Raw genomic sequence first — 26,411 nt, 5'->3', positions numbered from 1 at the left:
CTGGCTTCCCAGGCAGGGCCCTGCAGGGAGCTGCACGTGTCCCTGTACAACGGGGCGCTGGGACCACCAGTCCCTGAGGTCCCCCGCCTGCCACACTCCAGGAGCCCTGTGGGTGGGACAAAGCCTAGGGCGCATGACTCACCGTGTCGGTGCCCCCGCTGCCCCCGGGGGGGCCCCTGCTGGCTCTCTGGGGCAGCACAGTCTTCGAGGGGTCTGCCTTCCGGCCTGGAGAGCTCCGGGACTGGTTGGAGCTCCACAGCTCAAAGCTGGAAGGGGGCAGGAACGGGGGGATGACGGCCTTCAGCTTGTCACTTGGGAGTCTGGTGAAGGGGGCTCCGTTTCGCAGCTGAAAAGACAGGCTGAGGGTGAAAAAAGCCAAGGCTTCCCTGCTCTCGCCACCCACCCACCCAAGCCAGGGCTCGGTGGTGTCCCCATTCTCCTCCTGGCAAGGGTTCAGCACTCTGCTGCAGCCACGGCAAGGACAGGAAGGGCAGAGGGACGAGGGACGGAGCTGAGAAGAGACGGGGTGGGGCACAAGGAAGGGCACCTGCTGCAGGAGAGGACACGGGGAGGGACGGGGCAGGGGGACACCTGCTGCAGGAGAGGACACGGGGAGGGACGGGGCACCTGCTGCAGGAGAGGACACGGGGAGGGACGGGGCACCTGCTGCAGGAGAGGACACGGGGAGGGACGGGGGGGCACCTGCTGCAGGAGAGGACACACAGGGGGACAGGGGGGCACCTGCTGCAGGAGAGGACACACAGGGGGACAGGGGGGCACCTGCTGCAGGAGAGGACACACAGGGGGACAGGGGGGCACCTGCTGCAGGAGAGGACACACAGGGGGACAGGGGGGCACCTGCTGCAGGAGAGGACACACGGAGGGACAGGGGAACACCTGCAGGAGAGGACACACGGAGGGACAGGGGGGCACCTGCTGCAGGAGAGGACACGGGGAGGGACGGGGCACCTACTGCAGGAGAGGACACAGGGAGGGACAGGGCAGGGGGACACCTGCTGCAGGAGAGGACACACGGAGGGACAGGGGAACACCTGCTGCAGGAGAGGACACACGGAGGGACAGGGGGGCACCTGCTGCAGGAGAGGACACGGGGAGGGACGGGGCACCTGCTGCAGGAGAGGACACACGGAGGGACAAGGGCACCTTCAGGAGAGGACACGGGGAGGGACGGGGGCACCTGCAGGAGAGGACACGGGGTGGCCTGAACTGGCCCACAGGAGGACGGTGAGGCTGGGAGGGAGCGCTCCAGATGCACGGAGCGCGCCAGGCCTGGGACCGGGGAGCAGGTGGGGTGCAGAGCCGCGGCGCTGCGGTCGGGGGGCTGGAGCCCGGGCGCGCTTCCCTCCCCGCCCCCACTTCCCAGCCCCCCAGCCACGCCTCCTGCCACTGACATTTTCAACTGTAATTTAATTTTACATTTTGAAAACGTGACTGGGGGGGTCAGCATGAAATCCACACAGCGACAACTGTGGGATCGTCAAGGAAGAGCATTCACACGGTCCACACTCACTTTAATTAAGAAAAGACAGCAAACGCAGTGCCAGATGGCGCTCGGTGGGGACGGGCATCCCACCGCTAACCCGCCTCGGGCGCTGGCCAGGCGGCAGCTCTACGCCCACGGCTGCAGATGCGCACTCAGTGGGCCAGCAGGGCCACAGGCCATCCACCTTCCGCTGCAGGCAGCCAGCATGGCCCCGGAGACCTACAGGGCAGGCACCCTGGGTTCCCACATGGACCGTCCTTCCTCTCTAGGGTCCGTGAACTGGCTCTGTCCCCTCTGGACTCCACAACCTCATCAGTCGGATGGGCTTCCCTAGTGGCTACGCATCTCAGTTGCTGCCGCCGGTTCTGGCAGCGGATGACCTGCACGCCCTTTGCCTGGGAGTTCCATTTCTAGACAGTCACCCGGAGAAATAACGAGGAGGTGAGGGAAACAGGAACAAACACATCCGGCAGAGCCGTCCCAACAACACAACGCCAGCAGCTCCGGAGTCCGACGGGCCCCTCTTGGATAAAGACTCCAGATGGAATGTCCCATCGGTTGGCCATGCAACATGATGTGGCCGAAGAGTGTTTAATGACATGAAAAAGGCGGGTCACGGTGAATTGCTAATAGATCAGGTCCAAGGAAGCAAGGAAGACGCTAACCCAGTGCGCCTTGCGGGCTCTCCGGGAGAGTAGATGAGTTAATATATGTAAAGCGCCCAGAACAGTGACTGGTATTTAGTAAGTGCTGTGGTATTTGCTATTATTATACATAACATGATATCATATTCATAGATGCTAAAAAATGCTTGGGAAAAATACTCAAAAGATATATACCACAAAATGTCAACCACGATTCTATCTGGGTGTGCAATCAAGGATGATTTTATTTCCCTTCTTGAATCTTTACTGCATTTTCTAAAATTCCTATAATAGCATCTCTGACTTCCTATCGAACGTAACTGCTGCTATTTGATAACGTGATTAAATGTGAAGCAGCGCGCGCTCCCACAGCGGGTGGGGGCCATCGCTGTACACCTGCCGCAGGGCAGGGCGTGTGGCTGCCTGGGCTAGGGAGGCTGGCTGGGCTCTGCAGTCCCTGGCTCTGCTTATGCCCTGCCCTCTGGGCCAGTGGCTTGCTCCCTTGTCCTCGCCAATACTGCCCTCTGCTGGCCGGCATTCGGGTTGAGCACTAAAGGAACTTGAAGGACCAGGCTCTCACGTCACAGAAGAGAGTCCAGAGAGACAAAGTAACATACCCAAGGTCACACAGCAGAGCTTATTCTGGGCCAAGCACTACACTAAGAATTTCCTGGGGATGCTCTCATTTAAAAACCACAACCACGACGGATATCACCCCAAAGTCAGAAACTACAAACTGTCCGCCCTCTGCATCTTAGAAATAACATCCGTGGTATTTACACGGGCACATGACCAACTGGCTCAGCTTCACTGCCCAGCTTCGCAGGCAGCATGGTGGAGCCGTGTGACCAAATTCTAACCAATCTGATACAAGCAGAAGTGATGTGTGCAAGTTTCCAGGAAACTTCTTCAACGACAGCTGGCATGGACCCATGGCCGCCTCTTCTCCCCTCCTCTCTCCTGCTGGCTGGAATGAAGCAGTAACAGCCAGAGCTTTGGCACCCACTGTGGACCAGGAGGTGACCTTGGGAATAGAAGCCATGCATGGGGAACTATGGTAGATGGAATCTAGGTCCTGAGCTCCATGGTACCTGGCCCTCGTCCTGCGCTTCCTCTACTTGAGAGAAATAAACTGCTGCCTTATGCATACCACCATATTTGGGGACTTGCTGGTCCCCAAAGCTGAATGGAATCCTGATTCATCTCTGGTTTACAGATTAGGAAGCTGAGGCCTCTCCCAGGCTAGGAATCCACCCTCCATTTTGACTCCTCTCCCCTGGGCTCTCCGTAACCACAGTGGAGAGTCTTCAAGTCTGATGTTGCCCATCACGTCTACCCTTCAGCCCCGGCCCGAGACCCAGGCCTGGCCCCGGGAGCAGGGTTTAGGGCTGGCATCTGCAGACTCCTTGGTGCCAGAGCTGCACCCTCTGCTACACGTTTGGTCATCAGCCCTCTGTGACCATCACGAAGAAAGGTCAGTGCCCACAACTCTCCTGGTACCTCTGTCACCTGGTGACTGGCAGAGACTGACCTGCTTCTAGAAAAGCCCCACACTCACCATGGTGGTCAATAACGCATCCTCCTTTTCTCCTCTTGTGCTCCCGGGACCTGAGAGACAAATGGAAATTTCCTGAAAGGACCCTCCCAGATGACCATGGAGAGAGGAGGAGCGACTGGCGGCCTTCCACTGGAAAGCCGACTCTCCTGAGTGGCTAAATATTTAATAATAATTGGTATTCGATATTTTAATAGAAGGCATGCTTCTAAAGGCATCTAGGAGCATTTTTCAAGCTCTTCCATAAAGCACTGCTGTGCTGGGTCAGACACTAGAGAGCCCAACTCAATAGTCTGTCTCCCCCAGTGGTACTAAAGGGAGCTAGTCCTGGTACGTGGGATCTTATCTATCGATACTCCCTGAAGTATGGAGATGTCCTTCGGCAACCAAAGGCGTCCAGCCTGTTGAATGCCTCCAGTGGCAGCGAGCTCACTACCTACCCCCACAGATGATTCACTCTACTTCAAGACACGTCACTGTGCCTCAGCTCAACCGCATTTGGCAGGAGGGAAAAGCACCTATCCAAGAGAGGCGAGGAACAGGAACCCGTGACACCAGCACTGGCCAGTGCTGCCCCTCCTAGCTCATGTAAAGGGGGTGTCCTGCCTCTGCTGCTTTTCCCTGGACCAGCTGCTCTCCCCCAGAGTCACATTCTAGCAGCACCTCCTCCCAGCTCAGGAGGTAGGACCCAGGGCTGCAGGGGCAGAGGGGACTTCTGGGAACTCCACCGCATGAGCAGGCTCTCCTTACCATTGTCTTTGGTCATGGGGACTGCATCAGGGAGCCCCAGACGGCTTGTCCTGTCCTGGGGGGCTGCCCTCATCGTAGAGTCCAGAGCTGGCTCAGGCTCATCGGAGAAAGGCAGGGGTTGGTTGCTGGACAGCCCACGGGGCAGCGTCTGCATCAGTTTGAGCTTGCGGAACCGATTGGACATTCGGTTCCACCAGGACTGCCAAGGGAACCAGAGAGGGGTCACGTTCCAGACCAGAGAGTGCAGGCCCAGGACAGTGCCAATGCTAGGCCAGCTGCCCTTCCCAGTGCCGGGCACAGCCACAGCACCCCTGCCTGACCAGCCCAGTTGCCCACTAAATCCTGAGTTTCCAATAGAACTCTGGGAACCCCGTGGACCTCCCTCATCTGCTCAGTCTCCTAGATGAAACGCAGATCCAACATGGGGAACTGACCTGCTTAAGGCTTTATGGCAAGACGGGTGCAGATGGACAGATGCAGAGGCCACTCCATACACCCTGACGTGGGCCTCTGCGCACCCCCTTCCTCCTGCTCCAGAGGCAGCCTCCCAGCCTCCCTTCCCAGCCTCTGAGCAGCCCTGGATCATCAGGATCCCCAGGTCCAATACCTGGTGTCTCTCTGGGTGGGGAGGCAGATGGGCCAGGACCACTCAGAGGTTACTGTACCACCTGGCAGGGAGCCTGGGAAGGGAAGGCAGGTCTGCACTACAGGACAGGGAGTCAGCACACGAGGTCAGAGCCCCATGTCTACGTTTTCAGGGATAAAATAAGTTTGGTTTTAAACAAGTAGAGCAGGGTGGGGAAGATAAGAAACTGTAACAGAAGGACTTGGCTTGGAGTTAGAAATCAGCAACTAGAGTTTCCTTCAGGCATCCTGAGGAAGGAGTGGAAGGGGTCTGTGGGCCATAGGGACACCCCAGGTGGCACGGTGAACCAGAGGCAAAACAGACACCTTGAAAAGAGGTGTATGCAGTTTGGCCCACTCAGGACTACTTCATGGGAAATTTTTTAAAATTCCCTCCATTTATAAATTGAGATTCCACTGAAAAACCTGGATGCCTGTTTTCTCTTTCATAAAATAAGGACGACGTGGACCCACATGGTTATAAAGCAGTCAGTGCTGCTTATGATCACCCCCGTTTTCCCGACTCCATCATTTCTACTGCTCACCCCAACTCACCAGCCAGGCCTGTGGGGCCCCCAAACTAAAGCAGCCCCATATAAACAGGAAGTAGCAGGCTTCCCCTGTCCATCCCCCGCCTCCCTGCCCCCCACCAGCCCCTTTAAGACAGGGAAAGGCAAACCTTGAGTCCGCCCTTGTCATCAGGCAGCACGGGGAGGCTGCAGGGCTGTCTGACCCTCGAGGTGGGTGGGGCCGGGCGGCTGAGCCGGCCTCTGTCCTTATTCACCTGCATGCAGACAGATGCCAGCAGTCGAACAAGTTCCGTGTCTACGGACACAAAAGGCAGCATTTTACCTGAAAATATGTCTGCTGGGCCCTGCGGAGCGGGCCCGAGCCAACCCTCGCCAGCCTCGCACTCGGCCCTGCGGCTCCAGGATGGGCAGAGCTCCAGAGCCAGGAGCTCAACTCCAGCTGCCCACCTGGTCTTCAAGGTGGCCCAGACAGGCCACAGGCTTAACCAGGGTGAAAACCAGCAAGGCAGGGCATTGCAGAGGCTCCCATCCTGCCTCTGCCCCACCCTGGCTGTGTGATCCCGGGGAAACCATGCAGCTTCTCTGTGCTTATTTACAGGGGGTGACAGTAACACCCACCACATAAATGTTTCTTGAGGATTCAAGGAAATTCCTTTCACACATTTATTTGCTTGGCATAGAGTAAGAACTTAAGAGAGTCAAACACTATTATTATTAACCTGACTAGGTTATAAAAAAAAAAAAAATTGAAAAAGCTTTAGAAGGAAATACTGGGGTCCGACGGATGTAGCTCAGTGGTGCAGCCGCTGTCTAGCGTACACAAGGCCCCGGGCCCGACCCCCAGGACCACACACACACACAGAAGGAAAAACCTGGAGCTTCTGTGCTGGTGAGGGTGTCCTCATGATGCAGGGGCAGCACAGGGGCTGTAGGAGGGGACAGTGCAGGGGGCAGTGCTGGCACTTAGGAAGGACACCCCGCCTGCCACCCCAAGCTGAGAGAGGCAGGAGCACCCCACTCAGGACTGCAGAGATGGCAGGCCTCTCTGTCCCGAGTGGCAGCTGAGATCCTGACACGGGGCTCAAAGCCTTGAGGTTCAGAAGGGCCTCTGGTTTCTGACTCACAGCTCACACTCCAGGGCCACAAGAGAAGTCACACTCAGAGATCCTGTCCCCGACTGGAAGCCCCAGATCCCACGGGGGGCCCATCACAGCAGGGGAGGGTTAAAGGAGAACAGCAGGTGCCAGCCAGGGACCAAGAGAAGCGAATGATGCTGAAGTCCCTGGCCTGGCACCTTGGCCTGCAGCTTCTTCCAGCACAACACAGTGAGGGCCACTGCTCCATTTTGGATTCTGCTGGTCAAGGGACCTTTATGCGTCCTCTGGAGTCACTCAGGTGAAACAGTACCGTTCTAGGACTTGAGGGGACTGGCGAGCAGACACACCCTGGTTTGCCCCCACTCCGTGGAGATGTGTAGGAGGCTAGTGCTGGAAGGAGGCTTGGGGATGCCAGCCTAGGCCCCACATTTCACTGGGGAGGGACGTGCCTGGCCCAAGGTGACGAGGTAAGCCCTTGACACCTCAACACTGGCTTCCTCCATGAGAGAGCAAGGGTTTAGGATGTGGTTCACAGAGGAGAAAGAATGTGCAGCTTTACAACCCTGTAACCCACCGGGATCGTTCAGCAGCATCACTAGGTCAAAGGCCGTGTACCCGTTTTTTGCACGAAGAGTGACATCAGCCCCTTGGTTTAGCAAATATTTGACAATTTCCTTGTTCCTGGGGAGGAAAGACAAAAGTCAGAGTTACTTACTGCTAGAGTTCAGATACTGAATGTCCCTCAGTGGTCTGTGTGTTACAGGCTTGGTGGCCAGGGTGGAGACGCTGGCAGGTGCTGGGGACCTGTAGGAGATGGAGCCTTAGGGGAGCTCCTCAGGTCACTGGGGACAAGCCATGAATTGGGACAGTGGAGTCAGCCTCTGTCTATTTCATGGCTGGAAATGTGAGCACTTGCTCAGACATGCACTGCCCCACACACCAGTGCCATCTGGTGTCCTCACCAGAGGCCCAAAGCCTTGGGGCCACCTGATCTTGGACTGGAACTTCCAGTTCTGTGAGCCAAAATAAGCCTTTTCTTTTTATAAGCTAATGGCCTTAGGTATTTTGCTATAGTGACATGAAACTAATATACCCACTAAAATCAAAAGCATGGCTGGGTAACAAGGGTGACAGTGTAAAATACTGCGCTCCTCTTCTGAGCATTTAAGAAGGGCCTGGGAAATAAGTCTCATGCTCAGTCACTCCCTGCCACTCAAGCAGGTCAGATGCAAACGGGATTTAGATCAGTCCTAATGTTCTTTCCTCACCCAAAGAACAACTGGGGGCTCTGCCCAAACAGCCTTCGGCCACTGACCCTATGGAGACCTCACTGCAGATGGACAGACACAAAGGCCACCTACACACCCTGACGTGGGCCTCTGCACACCCCCTTCCTCTGCTCCAGAGGCAGCCCTCCCCGCCTCCCTTTCAGGGAGCAGTAGCCTCCGAGCAGTCTGGGTCATCAGGACCCCCAGGCCCAACACTGGGTGGGGAGGGATCCGTTACGCAGCAGATGGGCCAGGACCGCTCAGCGGTTACGGTGCCACCTGGCAGGGAGCCGGGTGGGCCCCGCCTGAGGGGCGAGGAGACGCTGCCTGGTGGGAGGGAAGGCAGGTCTGCACTACAGGACAGGGAGTCAGCACACGAGGCCAGAGCCCCATGTCTGCGTTGTCAGGGATTAAATAAGTTTGGTTTTAAACAAAACCCCTGCTGGGTGAAAGCCTCCTACAGGCCAAGATGCTTGATAGGGAAGGTGGAGACTCATCAAGAAAGAAAAGCAAGTACTTCAGATAACGCAGGAAAGTGGAATGATCGCCGGAAACGGGGCAACGGAAGAGCCCCCAGGTAGCTTCAGCCCGTTCAGCAGCTCATGATGCCCCCGAGAAGGAGGGTGACCGCCTCGCCAGGCTGCACCCACTGTGCACGGAGGATCTGTAAACCTCCAGCACACACTGAAGGCTGTGCAAGAGAGCCAGCGCGACTCACTGCCAACCGTCACGGGAAGCCCACACGTGCATGCTCACGCTCACCGAGGAGGGGCCACTTACAGGGGTCTCTACATCTCACTGTGAAAACTCCGCACCAGCCAATCACACAGCTCGGCTGAAACAAACCGAGAGCATTATCTTTCTGCCTCAAGTGTTCCTGCCAAGTGGCTTTTCCGGGCCACTGGTGAGATCCCGCGGAGGGCTGTGGGAGCTGTAGATATGGAGGGGGATGCAGGAGGAGCAGGCCTTCCTCTCTCCTCATGCCTCCTGACTTCACAGCTCTGGGGCCATATGCAGCCTCTTGGGACCAGGAATCCCCATCAGGAGCCCCTAGCAGGCCAGAGCACCTGCTCGCCGTGCCACGGAGGGGTGGAACTGGCACCCACCCGTGGTAGGTGGCCTGCATGAGGGCTGTCCAGCCATGCACGCTGTCCTGCTTGTCAACGTCCGCATGCCTTTCCACTAGCAGCTGCACCAGGGGCAGCTGCCCCATGACAGCCGCCAGCATCAGTGGGGTCGCCCCGTCCCCATTGACCAGGTTCACGTGGTTGGGGTCTTCGTCAGCAATCTCCTTGACCAGCTGGAAGTTTCCTGCGAAAAGAAGCAGGAGTCCAGGTGATCCATGGTCCTGGTGCCCCAGGTTTATCCAGGTGACTCATGTAACAAACCTGTGCTGACCCCGCCTCTGGGTACCCAGGGGGCTACCAAGATGGACCTCCCTGCCCTCAAACCCCTCAGTCTGTGCAGGATGAAGACAAGCGGGAGAAGGGACAGAAGTGTTGTGTCTTAAGGGAACAAAGAAGAGAGATGAGGGGCAACAGGTGTGCAGGAGAATCTAGGTCTTGCTAGGGGATGAGGATCAGGAGGGGCTTCTGGGAGGCACAGTCTGCATCAAAGAGGAAATCTAAAGCCAAATAGCCTTTTGTCATAGTAAGAATGGAGGGTGTGCAGAGAGAGGCAGGAAGAGGCCACCGCCCAGCCTCAGGATCTGGCTGGCCAGGCAGGGGCCTGGGAGGGCAGTCTGGAACTCTGGGTAGAACACCATAATAAATACAGGCCTCGGGGACCTGAACTTCCCCGGTGAAACTGGAAACTCAAGAAACAACAAACAACCTGTTCCTTTCTCAAATACTTCGGGGGTGGCCTTAAAAGGGACTATAAATATGAAGTTGGGAGAATGTGGTCCTGTGTTCTTTAAATACCAAAAAAGGTTTTCTCAAGTGCTTACCCATTTTCAATGCATGGAAAATATCTGGTCGCCTTTTCTCTTCATCTGGGTAAACAAAGATTTTTTAAAAAGTTAACCACAGAAAGGCTTAATGTACCAGCAAAGTCACAAGGGTGTACCAACACAGCCGAGCTCTAGGGATCCACTTCTCAGAAGCAGCCTGACTGGAGACCTACACAGGAGAACCTGGCAGTCCTTCGGGGAGGATTCTTACCACAGAGTTCTAAGAATACATCAGACACACCAATGCAGCCCACATCAACGGAGCAATCATCTTTAGACATTCCAAATTGGGGATGTCCTTTCTTACATATATTGAAAAGCATGGTCTTGGAAAAACCTGGATTCCTATAAGAATTTTTTTTTTAATTTCTTTTCTTTCAAAAACTTAATGTATGACCATGAGATAACTGCAAGGCAGAGGACCCTCAGACCCTGCAGCTGGGCTGAACGACAGGTCACAGACACGGCCACCAAAGACCCAATGTTAATTTCTTATCTTGCTTCCAAAGTACTAAGCAATCTGAATATGACCCCCTGCCAGACCTGCCCAGCTGGACGTCTTTGCACTGGTCCCTGCCCCTGGCTGGTGCAGGGTCTCCACCCCCACACCCCCCTCCATGTGCTTAATCCATACCTTCCTCCAAGTGTGGGCCAGCAGGTTCCCTGCTCCTGCCAGAGCAGGCATCTCAGGTCAGCCTGCCTTCTGGGAGGCCCCAGGAGGATTTGCTGTGACTCTGGCCGCCTCTGGTGTGGCTCAGCCCCCTCCCTCCAGCAGTGAGGAGCGTGCAGCTGGAGAGTGAGTCTGAGTGCATGCTCCTCATTTCTTCTTTTAACATTATGGCACCTACTACCATACTATATAGGTTATTTAATATGCTTATTTCTTATTTATTGCTTGTCTCCCCTAGAGAGGCCAAGGTCCTCACGGACAAGGATTTGGATCTCACTTGTTCACTGACATATCTCAGGCACTAAGAGCAAGAGACATACCCTGTACCTATGCCTAGTACATAGTAGACACTCAATAAATATGTGTAAAGTAACTGAAAGAATGTATGATCCATAAAAACATATAGCTGGGGTGTGGGGGGGTGCACACCTGTAATCCCAGAGACTACAGAGACTGAGGCAGGAGGATCGCAAGTTCAAAACCAACCTCAGCAGCTTAGCAAGGCACTAAGGACTTAGTGAGACCCTGTCTCAAAATAAAACATGGAAAAAGGGCTGGGATGTAGATCAGTGGTTACGAGATCCTAGGTTCAACCCCTGTGTGTGTGTGTATATAAATATGAAACAACAATTTCCATTTCTTGGGTGCTATCTATGTTCCAGTTCTAGGCACTGGGACACACACTTCAGGGGCATGACCCTAAGTACTCCCCACAAGGCCTTACCAGGGAAGTGTGTTTATTATGACTGTTTTATGAAATAGGATACGGAAATCCTAGAGGGACAATTGCCATGTCCTAGCCATTCAGCTGCAGAGCGGGAGAACCGTCTCAAACTGGGCCTGCTGGACAGGCGGTCAGCACTTGCTCCTGATCCTGTGTGAGTGATACCGTTTCATGGTCCTGCTGCACAGGATGAACTAAAGGTTTTGAAATGCAACGTGTCTTGTGGCAGATTCACTAAGGACTGTTCAAACCATCTTCTAAATGTCAGGAAAAAAAAATGGCAAAAAAGAAACATGACCCACTGAGAAGTGTTTGAAGAAACAAGAAACACAAAAGGAGGCTAATTTTCACTAATTCTATGTGAACTGGTCTCTGGGGACTGAGTGCTGGCAGATGAGGTTAAGCACACTGTTCCAGAGCAGGGGTTGGCAAACTACAGCCCAGGGGCCAAATCACCCTGCTGCCTGTTGTTGTAATTATAGCTTATTGGAACATAACCACACCCACTCATTTACATATTATGTATGGCTGATTTCATTCTAACAGAATAGAGTTTTTTGGTTTTTTTTTGTTTTTTGGTACCAGAGATTGAACTCAGGGGCACTCAATCACTGAGCCACATCCCCAGTCCTATTTTGTATTTATATAGACAGCGTCTCACTGAGTTGCTTAGCACCTCACTTTTGCTGAGGCTGGCTTTGAACTCACAGTCCTCCTGCCTCAGCCTCCCAGGCAGCTGGGATCACAGGAGTGAGCCACCGCACCCAGGAGAATCCAGCAGTTTTGGCACAAACTGTATGACTCACAAAACCTAAAATATTTATTACCTAGTCCTATACAGTGAAAGTCTGCTGACCTCTGTTCTAGAAGGATCCCAGAACCACCTGCATCAGAATCATCTGATTAGGAAGGAGAGGCCTGGCCATGTAGGTTTCCAGGTTCTTCCCCAGAACTACCACATCAGGCTCTCTGGAGGGTGGGCAGGACCTGCCCGTCACAGGCACCTCCGTCTGACTTGTGAGCACACCACAGCTCAAGTCCCACGGGTCTGCAAGGCCGGACTCTGAGCTTTGTGTGCGCTTCCAGGTGGGCAATTCTTGATTTGAGTCACTTATACACAATTTGGGGTCCTCTGTGACACTGTAGCAGGGGCAGGGGTAGAGTGGTGGCCTAGCCTGACCTGTTTTGGGCCTGACGGTGGTCAGGGGGTCCAGGTAGTCTGCCAGCTCTCTGTGCTTGCGATCCAGCGCCACCTCGAAGGCGGTCTTCTCCAGGACGCTGAGGTGGTCGGCGTTGGCTCCCTTCTCCACCAGCTGCTGGGCCAGGCCGAGCCTCCCGGTGAGTGCTGCCAGCATCAGCGGGCTCCAGCCCACAGTCCGGGCTGCTTGGTTGGGGTCCGCGCCCCATTCCATCAGCAGACGTGCCACAGCCTCGTGCCCGTGCTGGATGGCGGCCATCAAGGCTGTAATGTCCAGCAGCTCATCCCTGCTGCCTCCAGTCCCTGGCTGCTCCCCTGAGGGGCTGTGATGGTCCACAAAGGCACCAGCTTCCAGAAGCAGCTTCACCACGCCCAGGTGGCCACCCCGAGACGCCACCGTGAGCACACTGGCCCCCAGCCGGTTCTGGGCATTGACATCCGCCCCGTGATCCAAAAGGAGGTGTGCCACGCTCACATGTCCAAATCTGCCAGGAAGATAGAATATGAGTTAAACTAACCAGGGAGCACTAATGAGGGAACAGCTCACAAACCCCATTTGTCACTAGACACTAGAGGCGCAATAGCTGCCTAGAATAAAAGGCCTTCCTCTGGTGTCAGACACCACGTTGGCCCTGCACATGCTGCCTCCTCTTAGCTTCTGTCTGGGGTTGTGGCTCAGTGGTACAGCATTTGCCTAGCATGCATGAGGCACTGGGTTCGAGTCTCAGCACCACATACAAAGTCAAAAAAAAAAAAAAAAAAAAAAAAAAAGTCCATCAACAACTAAAAAAAGTATCAAAAAAAAAAAAAATCTTAGCTTCTGTTTTCATTTCCTGATCTGCAAAATGGGGCTATGTCTGTACCTGATTTAAAGGTTACTGGAGTTTAAATGAGTCAACCTATACACAGCACCTGCAGCAGTACCTGGCCAAAAGAAGCAGTCTCTCAACGTCAGCTATTGCAATCGCTTGGGTGTTGCATTCTGCAATGTGCCAAGTGCACCCAGCTCTTAAGGGGCAGCATCAGGGTCAGACCCAGGTCTGCCTGAATTATGATGCCCTCGCTTTTCCCCCTATGCCACGCTGTCTCCTACATCTCAGAGCGCATTTTATTCTGCTTTCTACCCTGGTAATCTGTCTCATGCCTGTGCTGATTTCCCCCACGGCAGGGCCCACGTCTGATTCACACTACCCTTCCCAGCCCCCACACACCCTCTGAACGCCAAGAGGAGGGGCACTGTGCTAAGCAAAGGCACTCAGGCACCTCCGTGTGGGTCTGCTGCCCCCTGCTGGCAGGAACGTTCACTGCAGGCCGCTGAGAACTTGGCCTGGGCCAGACCTTCCTCCATCAGGCGTGAGCTATGATGGCGCTGGGACCCTGGGGAGACAGACATGTGCCCATCCTAATATCAGGAAGAGGGAAATAGGCACCTCTTCCCTGCAAAATCTTCCTTTGTTCAACAACAGCGGGCAGAAAAGTTCTGTTCTATTGAGCTCAGTGGAGAGTCAGAGCTGGAAGAGGCCCCGACTAACCAGGAAAGAATGACCAGAGGGGGCCCACCCTGCCAGGTCTGGGAGGCCACAGACATCTGCATCTGTAAGGCAGCTTTCTGGATTTGTCCTTGCTCACCCCTCCTTTCTGGAAGCAGGATTTGTGCCTCGTCTAAATCCTGGGTCTCCCTCCTCCTGTGGAGGCAGGGCCAGGTCTGAGCTGGTCTAAAGTTCCAACTGAACTTATAAATACCTTCTGAGACATGAACCTTAACAGCCTGGGTCACTTAGGGGGGTCAGCTTGGTAAACAGGCTCCCCCAGCTGAGGGGTGGGGGGCTGGGCCTCTCCAGCCTCTTCTCCCAGAGCAGAGAGGGATAAGTCACACTGAAACACTGGCTGCAAACCACCCCCACCGCTCCTGTGAGTCTCCTGTCCCTAATCTGTGTTCCTTCAGACCATCCTCCATGCAACCCCAAACCTAACCCTGATGGTCACACACCAGCTTCCCTCTGTCTAAAAACGACTCTTTCACCAACCTCCCTGCCCACCATCTGCACTTACTGAGCACACTCAGCCCTGCTCAGGCTTTAGCTCAGGTCTCACCTGCTCTGTGAGGCTTCCAGACTGAACCCCTAACCAGCCAGGTCAGGTGCCTAAGTACCCACAATTTTGCAACCTTATTCTATGTCCATACCTGAACCCTCTTTCTAGAACCTTCTCTCTCCCCACTTAACTGTGGGCTCTCCAGGACACAACTGGTTCCTGCACATTCTTGTTTCCCCAGCCCTTAACCTAGGGGCAGGCCCAGACTGGAGCTCAGTAAAAGTATCAAATGAACAGGTAAGTAGAATAACGGAGGAGAGGAAGGTCCAGGCAGCAGAAATCACGGGGGAAACTGCTGGATCCTCCACTGAAGTAGAGACTGCCAGAGGATTACACTGTTTAGTGATCAAGCATTAGATAAAACCTAGCATAAGCTCTAACAGCAGATCACAAAGTGTTTTCAGATTTTTATCTCGTTTGATCCTAGAAAGCCCAGAGGTGAACTCCTTACCTCCCATTTCACAGATAAGGAAGTTGAAGATTACAGGGGAAAGCAATTCACTCTCAAAGAGAAAGTGACAGAGTCAGAACTGGACCCCAGAACTCCAAATCACGGCTCTTCCTGTCTACACAATCTTTACCAAGGAAGTAAAGGGCTGGGTTAGAGCAGGTATAGTGAATTCTGGACTGTTTTCTGAACTAACAGGTAGCCCCAGAGAGCATTCAATTAGGCTCAAAATCTATGAAGATTCAACAGAGGCTGAGATAATTTTTCGGATGCTAAGTTCTAATAGGTAATTACTGGAGATGAGGATGCTAGGGGTTTTCTGAGCTGGTGCTATGATTGCCAATTAATTTCAGCAATTAACACCTGTGTTTGAAGAGCTGGCACATGTCCCCCCACTGAGAGCACTGGGTGGAGCATCATTCTGCCTGCCCCACAGCAGGGGAACAAGGAAGCTGAGGGCAGATAAGGAGCCAAGGGAGAAGTCCCTGCCAGAGTAAACACCAGGCCGCCCGGTCTCCCGGCCAGATGTGGCTGGCAAATCTGGTGAGTCACTTCCTTGCCACCAACACCAAGAGGGAAACTATCAGATTTATGGCTGGGAGTACAGGCTCTGGGCCGCCTGCTTGAGTGCGAATCTAACTTTGTCACTAGCTATGCAGCCTTGGACAAGTTATTTCTCGGGGCCTCCATTCCTCATCTAGAAAAGGAGGACTAAAATAGAACCTATATTCTAAGGTTTTGAGTGGACTGAATGAGCTAGTTCATTTACAGCACTGAGCACATTCCTTGACACAAAGATGATGCTCATGAAACATCACCTCTTCTTTCAGAATAGGAAAAACCATTCATTCATTATTCAGTAATAAACTGTGTCTATTACTAAAACCTCCACAAGAGGCCAAAGCCACAAAGTCCAGGCACAGGACCTCTGACAGCCTGATCCAGCCATGAGCTTTGGAACACTGAGACCAGGGGCGATAAACAGATGCTCACTCGGGCAAAAGTGGTGGCCACCAGAGTGTCACTTAAGGAGGATCTTGAGGCTCATCTGGATTTGAGGAAGAAGGGCAGGAGCCAAAACAGCACCCACACAGGGGCCCTCCTGATCTGACAGGATGACAGACAGACTGACATCAGGAAGCCTCCCACATGACTCCTCCACACTGAGGAGTAAGACAGAGCCCAACTCTGCACAGGCAGGTGGTCCCTAAGTAGACAACCGGTACTACCAAAGGAGAGCCTGGGCCCCAACTAGCCTAGGAGAGCGAATTCCAACCCTCCCAGAGAAGGCTCATACCCTACTGTCATAGGTACAATAGGAGTATGTCATACTATTGTTTCCAAACAGCACCTGTGGGATAAACTGAGGCAGGAAGAAGGATGTGGTTAATCCAAAGTCTCTTGATTTGGAAATGACATGTGGGCCACAAGTCCCAGCTCTCTGTACACCACCAAATTTCACAGAAGAAAGTCCTCCAAGTAAGTTAAATTATTACTAGTTAACCAACGCAGGTTAATTCTGAGTCTCCTGCTCCATCAAGATTCACAAACTACCTACCTGAAATCAATCAAGTAACACTGACCATCCTGCAGCCCTGGATAAAGAGCGAAAACAGGTGATAAGGGGTCTTTGAGACACTCCAAGGCCACAGGAAGCACCCCAGGGGGCTCTCCAGAACCTCTGTGGTAGGTCAACCCACATGCCAGAATCTCTTCCCACACAGTCCCCGCCCCTCACAATCTGCTGCAGGACCCCTGAATCACAATCTCCAGAAAGGAAACTCTCTTCTTGGAAAACAATCCCGGGGATCTCAGGTGTGGCCAGGTTTGGGTACCCCTGAGGATGGCTACCAGCTCTGATATGGTATGGTGGACAACGCTCCTGAGGTCTTCCTAGTATAGAGAGACCAGAAAGGGCGCGGAGCATGGCAGGTTCCCTGGAGGAAGCTGAACTGGAGTGGGTGGTCTTCACTGAGGGCAGAAAGGGAAGAAGGGACCCCCGGTATATATGCAGCGATGGTGAGGCCTCAACAGTGGGACCCTCAAGTCAGCTCTGACCAACAGTCTGCTTGTGGGCCAATTCCACAATCTTAATCTCAAATCCTTGTCTGTGAGCTGGAGACAATATTCCTAGCATAGAGTAAATACTCAGCGTTAGCTAAAAAAAAAATGCAGAGGGACACATACACAGAAGGTCCAGATGAAATCATCACGCCTTGATTTAGGAAGCCAGGAAAAGCAGCAAAGGGGATGCAGGGAAGGGTCTGAACACGAGGGCCTAGAATGCCAAGCTCAGGACTCTGGCTGGGGAGCCATCGCAGGAGAGGCACAGCCAGAGGGAAGGAGCTTGCGGGGCCACTACAAAGGCCTGGCCTGGACGGAGGCAGAGGGTGCGGATTTCAGGGCTACACTAAAAGTCCTGGGCAGACAAGTCCTGGATGGAGGATTTACCTGGAGTTATGAAGCCCGGGAGAAGAGGTGGTGCCATTAAGAGGGATGAAAAACCTCAGAAGAAAGGCTTTAAGGTCACCTCAGCTGCTCTGGGCAAGGAGAAAAGGTATCTTTAGACAGAAGATGTTAACCCATTGGACAGGTGTGTTAAATGCTGCATTTACCACGAACACGGGTGGCACAGGTATCATAACTGGGCTGCAATCCCTAAGTAGGTTTACAGCTGATTCACACGGATGTCCCAGGTTTGGGAAATGGGTAAGAGCAAACCTCAGTACAACCCAATTATCTGAAAATAATGCAAAATAAAATCTTGCTAGTGATACAAGTAAGTTCAGAACAACTGTGTAACGCTTGGAAAAGAATTCTGAGAAATAAAATAGTGAGTCACTAAGAGCAGATTACAGTTAAGAGCTTTGTTTTTCTAAAAGGCATGGAAAATACAAAAGGCTTAAACACCGGGAAAGATGCTTCTTTCACCAAACACTTGAAACATGCAAACCCAGTCACACTGAGATTTTTGTGCATCAGATTGGCAACAACCCAAAAGTTTGATCATATCTTCTACAGGCCAGAGAAAGACAGGCTCGAGTACACTGCTGAGGGGGGGAGGGGCGTCTAACTGTTGCAGCTGGCAGAATGGCCCCCAATGTGTCCACACCCTCATCTCCAGGCCCTGTAAATGCTGCGTGACCTGGAGAAGAGGACATTCAGCTGGGGTGGAATGGAGGTTGCTATCATCTGAGCAGCCTCGATGGCCCAGGTGGACCTGTGTTCTCCCAAGGCTCCTTTCAAGGGGGCACAGGAAAGCAGACACTCAGAGGCAGAGAAGGTGTGAGGAGGGAGCAGAGACAGGAGTGAAGCTCTGTTGCTGGCTTTGAAGATGGAAGGGGCCCTGAGCCTGGGAATACAGGCCACTCCAGAAGCCGAAAAAGTAAGGAACAGAATTCCCTCTAGAGTCACCACAGAAAGAACCGCCCAGCGAGGCCCATTGCCTCTGACCTCTAGAACTGTTAACACACTAAATCTGTGTTGTTTACACCATTACAGTTGTGGTAATTGGTTACAGCAGCCATAGGAACCTAGCACACCTGCAGGGAGAGAGAGATCTGACACTATCCATCAGAATTACAAATGGCCCTGCGCCCTCCTGAGGGAAGCTCCTGCGGCGACAATTGCACACCTGTGAAATGACACACGCCTCAGACTCCTCACTGCAGCACGAAAGCTGGCAGCGTGAGACTAAATGACCACCAAAGGGCCCGTTAAATAAATTATCACAGAGGTTACTGGAAATCAAGGCAGGTTTTTAAGTATTGATCTGGAAAAACTACCAAAGTATATTAAATGGGAAAAGCAAGGTGCAGAAGAGAGTAGAGTATGAACAATGCCGATGTCAACAACCTTATCTGCCTGTATCTGCATCAAGGAGTGGCTTCCAGGGAATATGTGGCAACAATTGGAGGCATTGTTGATTTGATTAATCCTTCTTTTTTGAAAACAGTTTGCTATAAGGAACATATTAACCCAGCCTAGAGAACTCCCACTTACCTGAACACCCCTAATTAGTCCTCCATGACTGATCCCATCAGCTGGCAAGACTGCTCAACTCTCTCCAACCTAAACACCTTTAGACCCTAGACAAGCATCCTCCCTAACTCCAGAGCCAAGCTCAGTGACAGAGTTGCTGGCACTTTCTATGTGTTCACATCCCCCCAGTCCTCTACCAATGCCGTCCTGCAGACCCTCACCATCCAGGGCTCTCCTGCCATTGACAGACCAGCGCTTGTCTTCTTCTCCTTCTGCAGGGACACTGGTACAGCTGTGACAGTAAGATGGGTTAGCAAGTACAAAGCTCTCGGGCTTGGGGTGATCTGTTAATATTAAGAGTAGATTACTGGCAAAATGGACCGCAGTTATTCCCCTTCCTGTCTCCAGGCATGGTCAATGAAGCGGCGACTCTTCCCCCCCAGGTGGTGGAGTCTATACCCCATTCTTCGAACTTGAGATGGTCTTATAACTTGCTTGGGTCAAGAGAATGTGACAGAAGTAAATAGTTTGTTTCTGATGTTAGGGACACAGGACAGCCCAGGCTAGACTGCTGAAGGGTGAATGAGAAGCAGTCCAATCACCCCTGGGGTCACAGCCAACATTCAGTCATCTCTCAAAAAGAGCCACCCAGATCACTTACACAGCTGTAGGTATAGTGTTAACCCCAGGTGTGTAAAGAAGGCAGATGAGACCAGAGCGGCAAAACTATGCTAAATAAATGGTTGTTGCTTTAACAAAGCCCCAAAGTTTACAGGGATTGTCTTATAATATGGACACATTCACCTCAGATCACTCCTCCTATCCCAGAGTTCAGGTTGTCATCAACATGCTACCAACTTCCCATATCCTTGGGCCCAGACCCCTCTGTGCCCTCCAGACTCCAATATCTGGTTCCCTACCAGAAACTCTGAGGTGTGCTTGAAGGCCAGGCTCTTCTCGTACCTGCCCCTTCTCCTGTGTTCTCTAGCTCAGTGCATTTACTGCTAACCAGAAATCCAGAGGTAGTCTTGGCCATCACCCTTTCCCTTTCCCCCTCCCCAGAGTCAGGTAGGCAGCAGGACCCACTTCCTGTGTAAATCTCAAACTCATCTCTGCTCTGGGGCCACTGTCTCCCTCTTCTCCATTCTGGTCCAGGCCACATCACCTCTTATTGGCTGCTACGGTCCCCTCCCAAGCAACCTTCCTCACTTTATCCTACCTCTCCAATCCATCTCACACTGCAGTGAAAGTGATCTTTCCAAAACATAAACCTGATCCTGTCACTCATTCCACGCCCCCCCAGTGTCCTTAGGTTAATGGGCCTTTCTCAGTCCCAACCAGGACCTGCCTTCTCTGCAAAGAGAGCTCATCTCAACACCCTTCCCACTATCCTCCCACTTGGTACCATGCTTTTCCATTATGTGGTTCCCACCCTCTCCTTTTTTTTTTCGTCTTGGTTAATTTCAACACATTCTTCTTCCTGGACGTGCATATATACATCTTTTCTATCAAAAACCTTCCCCCACCTCTCCAAACTGGGTCAGCTGCACCAGAGCTACCCACACCTTCTTGGTCAAGTCTGTTACTTTGTCTGGCCTGCCCACCAGTTTGAGAGCCACACGGGGGTGGGGACTTAACTGGTTGCCACAGTACCTCTAACGCCAAGTCGTGGTGGGAGGTAGGGTCTGAGACAACCTTTCCCTCAAAAAGGAATGAATGAAAATCTCAGAATCTGAGTCTCTAAGATACTCACAGCCTCCAGATTGTTCTGAAAGGCCAAAGTTTCTAAGACTCGATTTTATGTTAATTACAAGATCCTTCCACTTCTAGTAGAAGTTTACCAAAACCTGCTCAGAGCTGACCGCTCCAACGCTAACGAGTCCTTGACTCTCTGCCTCCCGGGGCGTCTGTAGCCGGCCTCCCGCAGGTCCATGCCCAGCGCCGCGCTCACCTGGCCGCCTGCATGAGCGCGCTCCAGCCGTAGTGGTTGCGGCTGTTGACCGAGGCGCCGCGCCGCAGCAGGAAGCGCACGAGGGGCTCGTGGCCCCCGGCCGCGGCGAACTGCAGCGCGGTGTTGCCCGCCTCGTCCGAGCAGTCCACCGGCACCGGCGCCCCGGCCGCCGCCGCCCCGGGCCCGGACGCTTCGGGCCCCGCCGGCTCAGCGCCCGCCTCGGGCTCCGCGCTACGGTCTGCGGGCTCGGCCGCCCCCGGTTCCAGCAGCCGGCGCGCAGTGTCTGTGTCGCCCTGGTCGCAAGCGCGCAGCAGCAGCTGGAAGGCCGGGGGCAGCCCGCCCTCGCCCATCGCCGCCGCCGCCCGCGGCCCGCGCCTGTGCGCCCCTCCGGCTCCGCCCCCGGCGCCGCGCCCGCGCCCCCTTCCGCCGCCGCCCGCGCCCACTGCGCCGGGCGCGCGCTGGGCCGGGGCCGGGGCCGCGCCTACACCACCCGGGCGGCCGAGGCGGGGACCGCGGGTTCCGGGAAGCCCAGAGCAGCGTCCGCCTCCCCGGCGGGTGGGTTGGCCCTTGACTTTTCGGCGCCCGCTCGTGGCCCTCTCCCGGGATCCTGGAGACTTCCTGCCGCGTGCGGGGTTCTGAGCGGTCGCCTAGCCCTCCCCGCGGTGAGAACCCGACCACCCGGCCAGGCCCGGCCAGGTCCGTAGTTGCAGGCCGGGAAAAGACGGGCGTGCCCATCTGATCCGCGGCGCGCTTCCCCAATCCTTGTTGATTGGATTAAGTAACGAATGGGTGCTTCTGTACCCGCACTGTGTACTGCGGGGTCCTTAGTGCTGGTCCTTCATCTGAAAGAGGCTACAGATGCCTGTATGTTTTGTCTCCTTATTCAGGTTCCTTGACGTGTGGCCCGCACACCGCCAGACCAATTGAGACATTTTACAAATACACATTTTCTGGCCACACCTCAGACGTACTGAGTCAGAAACTCGGAGTAGGGCCAGCAACCTGTATTTTAACAAGCTCTCAGCTGCTTTTGATGCATGCTAAAGGCAGACACTGATCCCTACGGGATCTTCTGAATTTACAGAGGACTCAACTGAGGCCTAAAGAGGTTGTGCCTTACTTAAGGCTACACAGCTCTCCTGAAGGAGTCTTTGCAGGACTCAGGTCTTCTGATACCTGGTCCAGTTCTCTTTCCATTCTTCACAAATATTTATTGAGTACCTGCTAGTGCCAGGCATGGTTGTACATGCTGGAGGGACTTGATGGACAAGATAAGAACTCTGTTTCCTGGAGCTAACAGTGAAAAGAGACAGGATGTAAATACAGAAGCCAATAAATGACTTGAGTGGTGGGTGGTGACCAAGTACTACTGGAACAATAGAACATAAACCCAGGTAATTAGCAGGGGGCGGGGGGATGTTATTTCATAAGTCAGTGGGCAAGGGTTTCACTGAAAAAGGAACATTTGCACAGACTTAAAGGAATTGAGAAAGCAAACCACAGTGACATTTGGGGAAGGAGCCATCCTGGCAGAGGGAAAGAGTGAGGCTGTGACAGGAATGATCCTGCTCACAAATAGCATACATCATGCCACCTGCCTGTGGTACTGATATTAACATTCTCTTAGGATGGGGTCATTGGTTTCCAGAGACTGTGAATTGTGACCCCAAAGCCTAGCAAAAGGCCAGACATACAGTAGGTGCTCAATGCATGATTATTAGTGACTAAGTCTCATCTATGTAGAATTAAAACAGAGCCAACCTTGATGTAAGGAAGGAATAAGTCATGGCTTTGGCAGATCAGAGAAGATACAAATGCCCTGAGGATCTGGATTGGCAAGTCTGGAAGAAAAGGTCTTGTAGGTCAAGTGTAAAGGTAAAGAAGGGTCTTGAAAGTCCCCAGGGCTCAGATTGCAAAGGGCTTCAGCGGCAGGGTGAAGATTGTAGGGTTTATTCTGAGAGCAATAGGGAGCCATGGGAAGTGTTTGAGCAGGCGAGGTGCAGAGGCAGTGCTAACCACTCAGGCTCAGTGCTTGAGGTGGCACACTCTCACTCCTTTCCAGATTGGCCCCACTCACCACATTTGGGGTGAGGACAGCTTCCTTTGGAAAGTCTAAGGAAGTCATTTGTTTCAATGAAAATCCTGATTAATTGCACCTATCTTATTCTCTTTATTCAAGTGACTTTTCTTGTATTTTTACTAACTACTTGTTTCATTTATAAAAGTAATATAAAAATTAGAAATTCCGGCTGTATGCAGAGGCATAAGGCAAAAATAAAAGCTCCTGTCCTACCTCCCCCACTGTCCCAGTCTTACTCCCTGTAGATAACCAATAGTCACAGGTATTTTATCCCAAAAACATGTCATCCATATGCACATTAATCCAGCATTTTGATTGCAAGCAGCAGAAATCAACCCTCTGGATCATTTAAGCAGAAAGAGGATTTAATACAAACATACTTCACAATTCACAGAATCCCATGTAGGTCTGTCTTGGACCGCAAGCCAGGAACCATACCCCTAACCATGCTGCAGTAGCAGACTATACCAAGATGGAGTCAGTTCAGGACCTTTTTGGTGTCAATGCTGCAGGTTCAGAGCTTGAGGTAGTAGTGTCCCAGCCTGGGTCCTGTCACATGCTATTCCTGACTGAAAGGGAAGCTGGGAAAGCCTCTTTAGCCTTTTGAGCATATACAATTGTGGGAGGGAGGTTCTGTTCCAGAAGGTGGGAGAAAGGGGATCAGATGCGTGGCAGCCAAAAAGGACAACAGATGTCTTCTGTGAACTTTTCCTTGTAGACATGCTTTTTCTCTTGGGGAGGCTTCCTCCCTGCATCTGTTCCTGTGGGTCAGTGGTTAGCACATGTTCAAGCCCATTTTGCCTGGCATTAGCCCAGGGACTTTGCTGAAGCAACTGGGAACAAGGCCCAGTTGGTGAGGTTGTCAGCTGTCTGAAGTCAGGATCTTCTAAGCCAAGTGCGCTCACTCTGCTACCACCTGAAGACAGCCTACCTGGGAGTGAGGCCATCACAAAGGAAAAAGCAGCAGAAAGAGACCGAGGCAGAAACCTCTCACCCCTTTTCTTTCCGGTTAGGTTTATTTTAAGCAGGGTTATTATCACAGACTACTTGCAATCCAAAGATTAACAAATGCATAATTTCCTTTTTTAAGTGAATGGGTTCATATTTACTTTTTTAAAAAATGGATGGGTCCTGTTGGGTGTGGTGGTGCACACCTGTAATCCCAACAGTTCAGAAGACTGAGGCAGGAGGATCACAAGTTCAAAGCCAGCCTCAGCAATTTAGCAAGACCCTGAGCAACTCAGTGAGACCCTGTATTTAAATATAATACAAAAAAAGGGCTGGGAATGTGGCTCAGTAGTTAAGTGCCCCTGAGTTAAATCCTTGGCACCAAAAGAAAGAAAAGAAAAAGAAAATGGATGGGTTCAAATGATACATGCTGTTCTGAATCTTGTTTGGCTATTTCCATTTAGCAGGTGTCTTGGGCATCATTCTATGTAGGTGAAGATGAATGTCGATCAGCTGCATCTTTTCAATGGTTGCTTTTAACACCATTCAGTGATTGTACCATAATTTTTTAAATCATCAGCCCAGTTAGCTTGTTTCCAATATTCTACTGTCGTGAAAATCTTGCACTGAACAGCACTTGGGGCAATCAGGGTCCTAGCCAGGGATGATTGGCACACTTAGCAGAGGAACTGAGGAATGTTACTAAAGGACCACTTACAGAAGTGTAGACAGGGTTTACCAAGAGCCACAGGGATGGCATGGTGCTCCAGGGCTGGTAGATCAAGGGAGCAGTTACCACCTCAGGCCTGAAGGGATGAAAGGGGAGAGCAGGCACTGGAAGTCCATAAGAGAAGACATCAGCAGGCTATCTGGTAGGAGTGATGGCGATGGGTAGAGGGACACAGGTCAACCCACAGCAACTCAGTAGCGAGCCTCCCTCAGGAAGTAAACGCCTCTATGCTCTCCTCCTGCCCTTTCACCTCCTGTCAGTGCTCCTCATTGGAAACCCAATGGGAAGCCAGAGGTTGGGAGCCTACTGGAGCGACCCCTGCAGTCAGCCTCCGGAGGCCGGAAGACACAGAGGGACCTTGGAAGATGTGCAGCACCTCGCTGTGTGGTGTGTGGTCCTTGGGCCAGCAGCGTTGGTACCACCTGGGAACCTATTAGAAGCACAGCATCTTGGACTCATCCCAGTCCTAGTCCACAATTTGCATTTTAGCATGACCCCGAGGTGATTCAGGCTCACATTAACATTCATGAAGCAGGGATGCTGCACATTTTGGACAGGCATCTCTATACCACTCTCTCTATAGTTTTAATTACTTATGAACTCTCTCTTCCAGCATTTTTTCCTCCATTGATCTCTGTGTTGGTTTGGGCTCTCTGAAAATAAGATGCCTAGGTGTTTGCTTGCTTGTTTGTTGCCTGGAGAAAATGCCTGCAGAAGTCAAAATGATTTCTGACTTCTGACATCTGCAAAGGATAAAGAAGGAAGGTGCAGAAGGGAAGGGAAGCCTCAGACCACAAGGCAGGGCTAATGCCTGAGAAACAAGACAGGAAGGAGTCTTAGACTGCAGGGCAGTTCTGGAACAGTCTCAGCTGGGCCCACCTCAAGCAAAGGTTGCCTGCCAAGGTGTTCCACATCGGGCAGGAAGGACCACATGCATTAATGTACCCCTGTCCTTGCTGGTCACTGACTGGGAGAAACCAGAAGACTCCCCCAAAGGATCCAAAGGCATAGGAGCTGAATGTGCACCCAGTCACATTCAGCCAACATGTACCAACCACCCTGCCCATGCCAGACATTGCGCATGTTGAATGACAGCCCCTGGCTCCCAGGGAGTCCCATGAAACTGCAGAACAGGGTGGTCTGTGAGCTCTCATCATCAATTTGGAGGAAAGTATCTCAGTTTGGGATGTGTCATTGACAGCTTTGAGCAAGACTGGGCCACAAGTGGGGCAGAAAGAATGGGTTTCGGTAGGAAAAGAGAAGAAACAATTGGAAGGATGGAACAGGTGGCCAGGGAGACCAGCTGAAGGACGCCAAAAGGGCTCAGAAATAAAATAATCTCTAAAGAATATTTACTTTTCAAAGTTTTTTTTTTTTTTTCTTAATAAGGTAAAGATGTTGCAAAGAGTTCTGATGTAGAAATTCAGAATGCAAACTCCTTGAGACCAGCGCTTTTGGGTGTTGCTCACCACTGCCTTCCCACAATCCAGCACATGGCCCACCAAATGGTAGACGATCAACAAAAAAATTGGTGAAAAAGTGAAGAAATTGAATGAGAGTGAAAGGACCACAGAATATCACTCATCAGAAATAAATATAATACAATTAATGGTTTCACAAATATTCCTTTAGATTTTTCCCTTTGCATGTGTTAACATTTATTA

The 26,411-nt window shown here is 52.4% G+C and overlaps 1 protein-coding gene across 2 annotated transcripts in view; it reads right to left on the bottom strand.

Moving 5' to 3' along the window:
* Window positions 1-21,403, bottom strand: part of Anks6 (ankyrin repeat and sterile alpha motif domain containing 6) — a 46,796-nt gene extending 25,393 nt beyond the window's left edge. The window contains exons 1-9 of one of the 2 annotated variants that reach the window (XM_047525865.1): window positions 20,990-21,403; window positions 12,498-13,000; window positions 9,921-9,965; window positions 9,079-9,283; window positions 7,279-7,385; window positions 5,757-5,902; window positions 4,454-4,652; window positions 3,707-3,756; window positions 143-346 (exon numbers count right to left, since the gene is read on the bottom strand). In XM_047525865.1, the coding sequence (XP_047381821.1) occupies window positions 143-346; window positions 3,707-3,756; window positions 4,454-4,652; window positions 5,757-5,902; window positions 7,279-7,385; window positions 9,079-9,283; window positions 9,921-9,965; window positions 12,498-13,000; window positions 20,990-21,339 (1,809 nt within the window). In that variant the 5' untranslated portion in view covers window positions 21,340-21,403. The remainder of the gene's footprint in view (window positions 1-142; window positions 347-3,706; window positions 3,757-4,453; window positions 4,653-5,756; window positions 5,903-7,278; window positions 7,386-9,078; window positions 9,284-9,920; window positions 9,966-12,497; window positions 13,001-20,989) is intronic. The other variant, XM_047525866.1, reaches the window with a different exon arrangement.
* Window positions 21,404-26,411: the final 5,008 nt, after the last annotated feature.

The sequence above is a fragment of the Sciurus carolinensis genome, chromosome 14, assembly GCF_902686445.1.
Source record: "Sciurus carolinensis chromosome 14, mSciCar1.2, whole genome shotgun sequence".
Lineage (NCBI taxonomy): Eukaryota > Metazoa > Chordata > Mammalia > Rodentia > Sciuridae > Sciurus > Sciurus carolinensis.
Note: the sequence above shows the minus strand (reverse complement) of the source record. Positions and strands in the feature narration are given on the sequence as shown.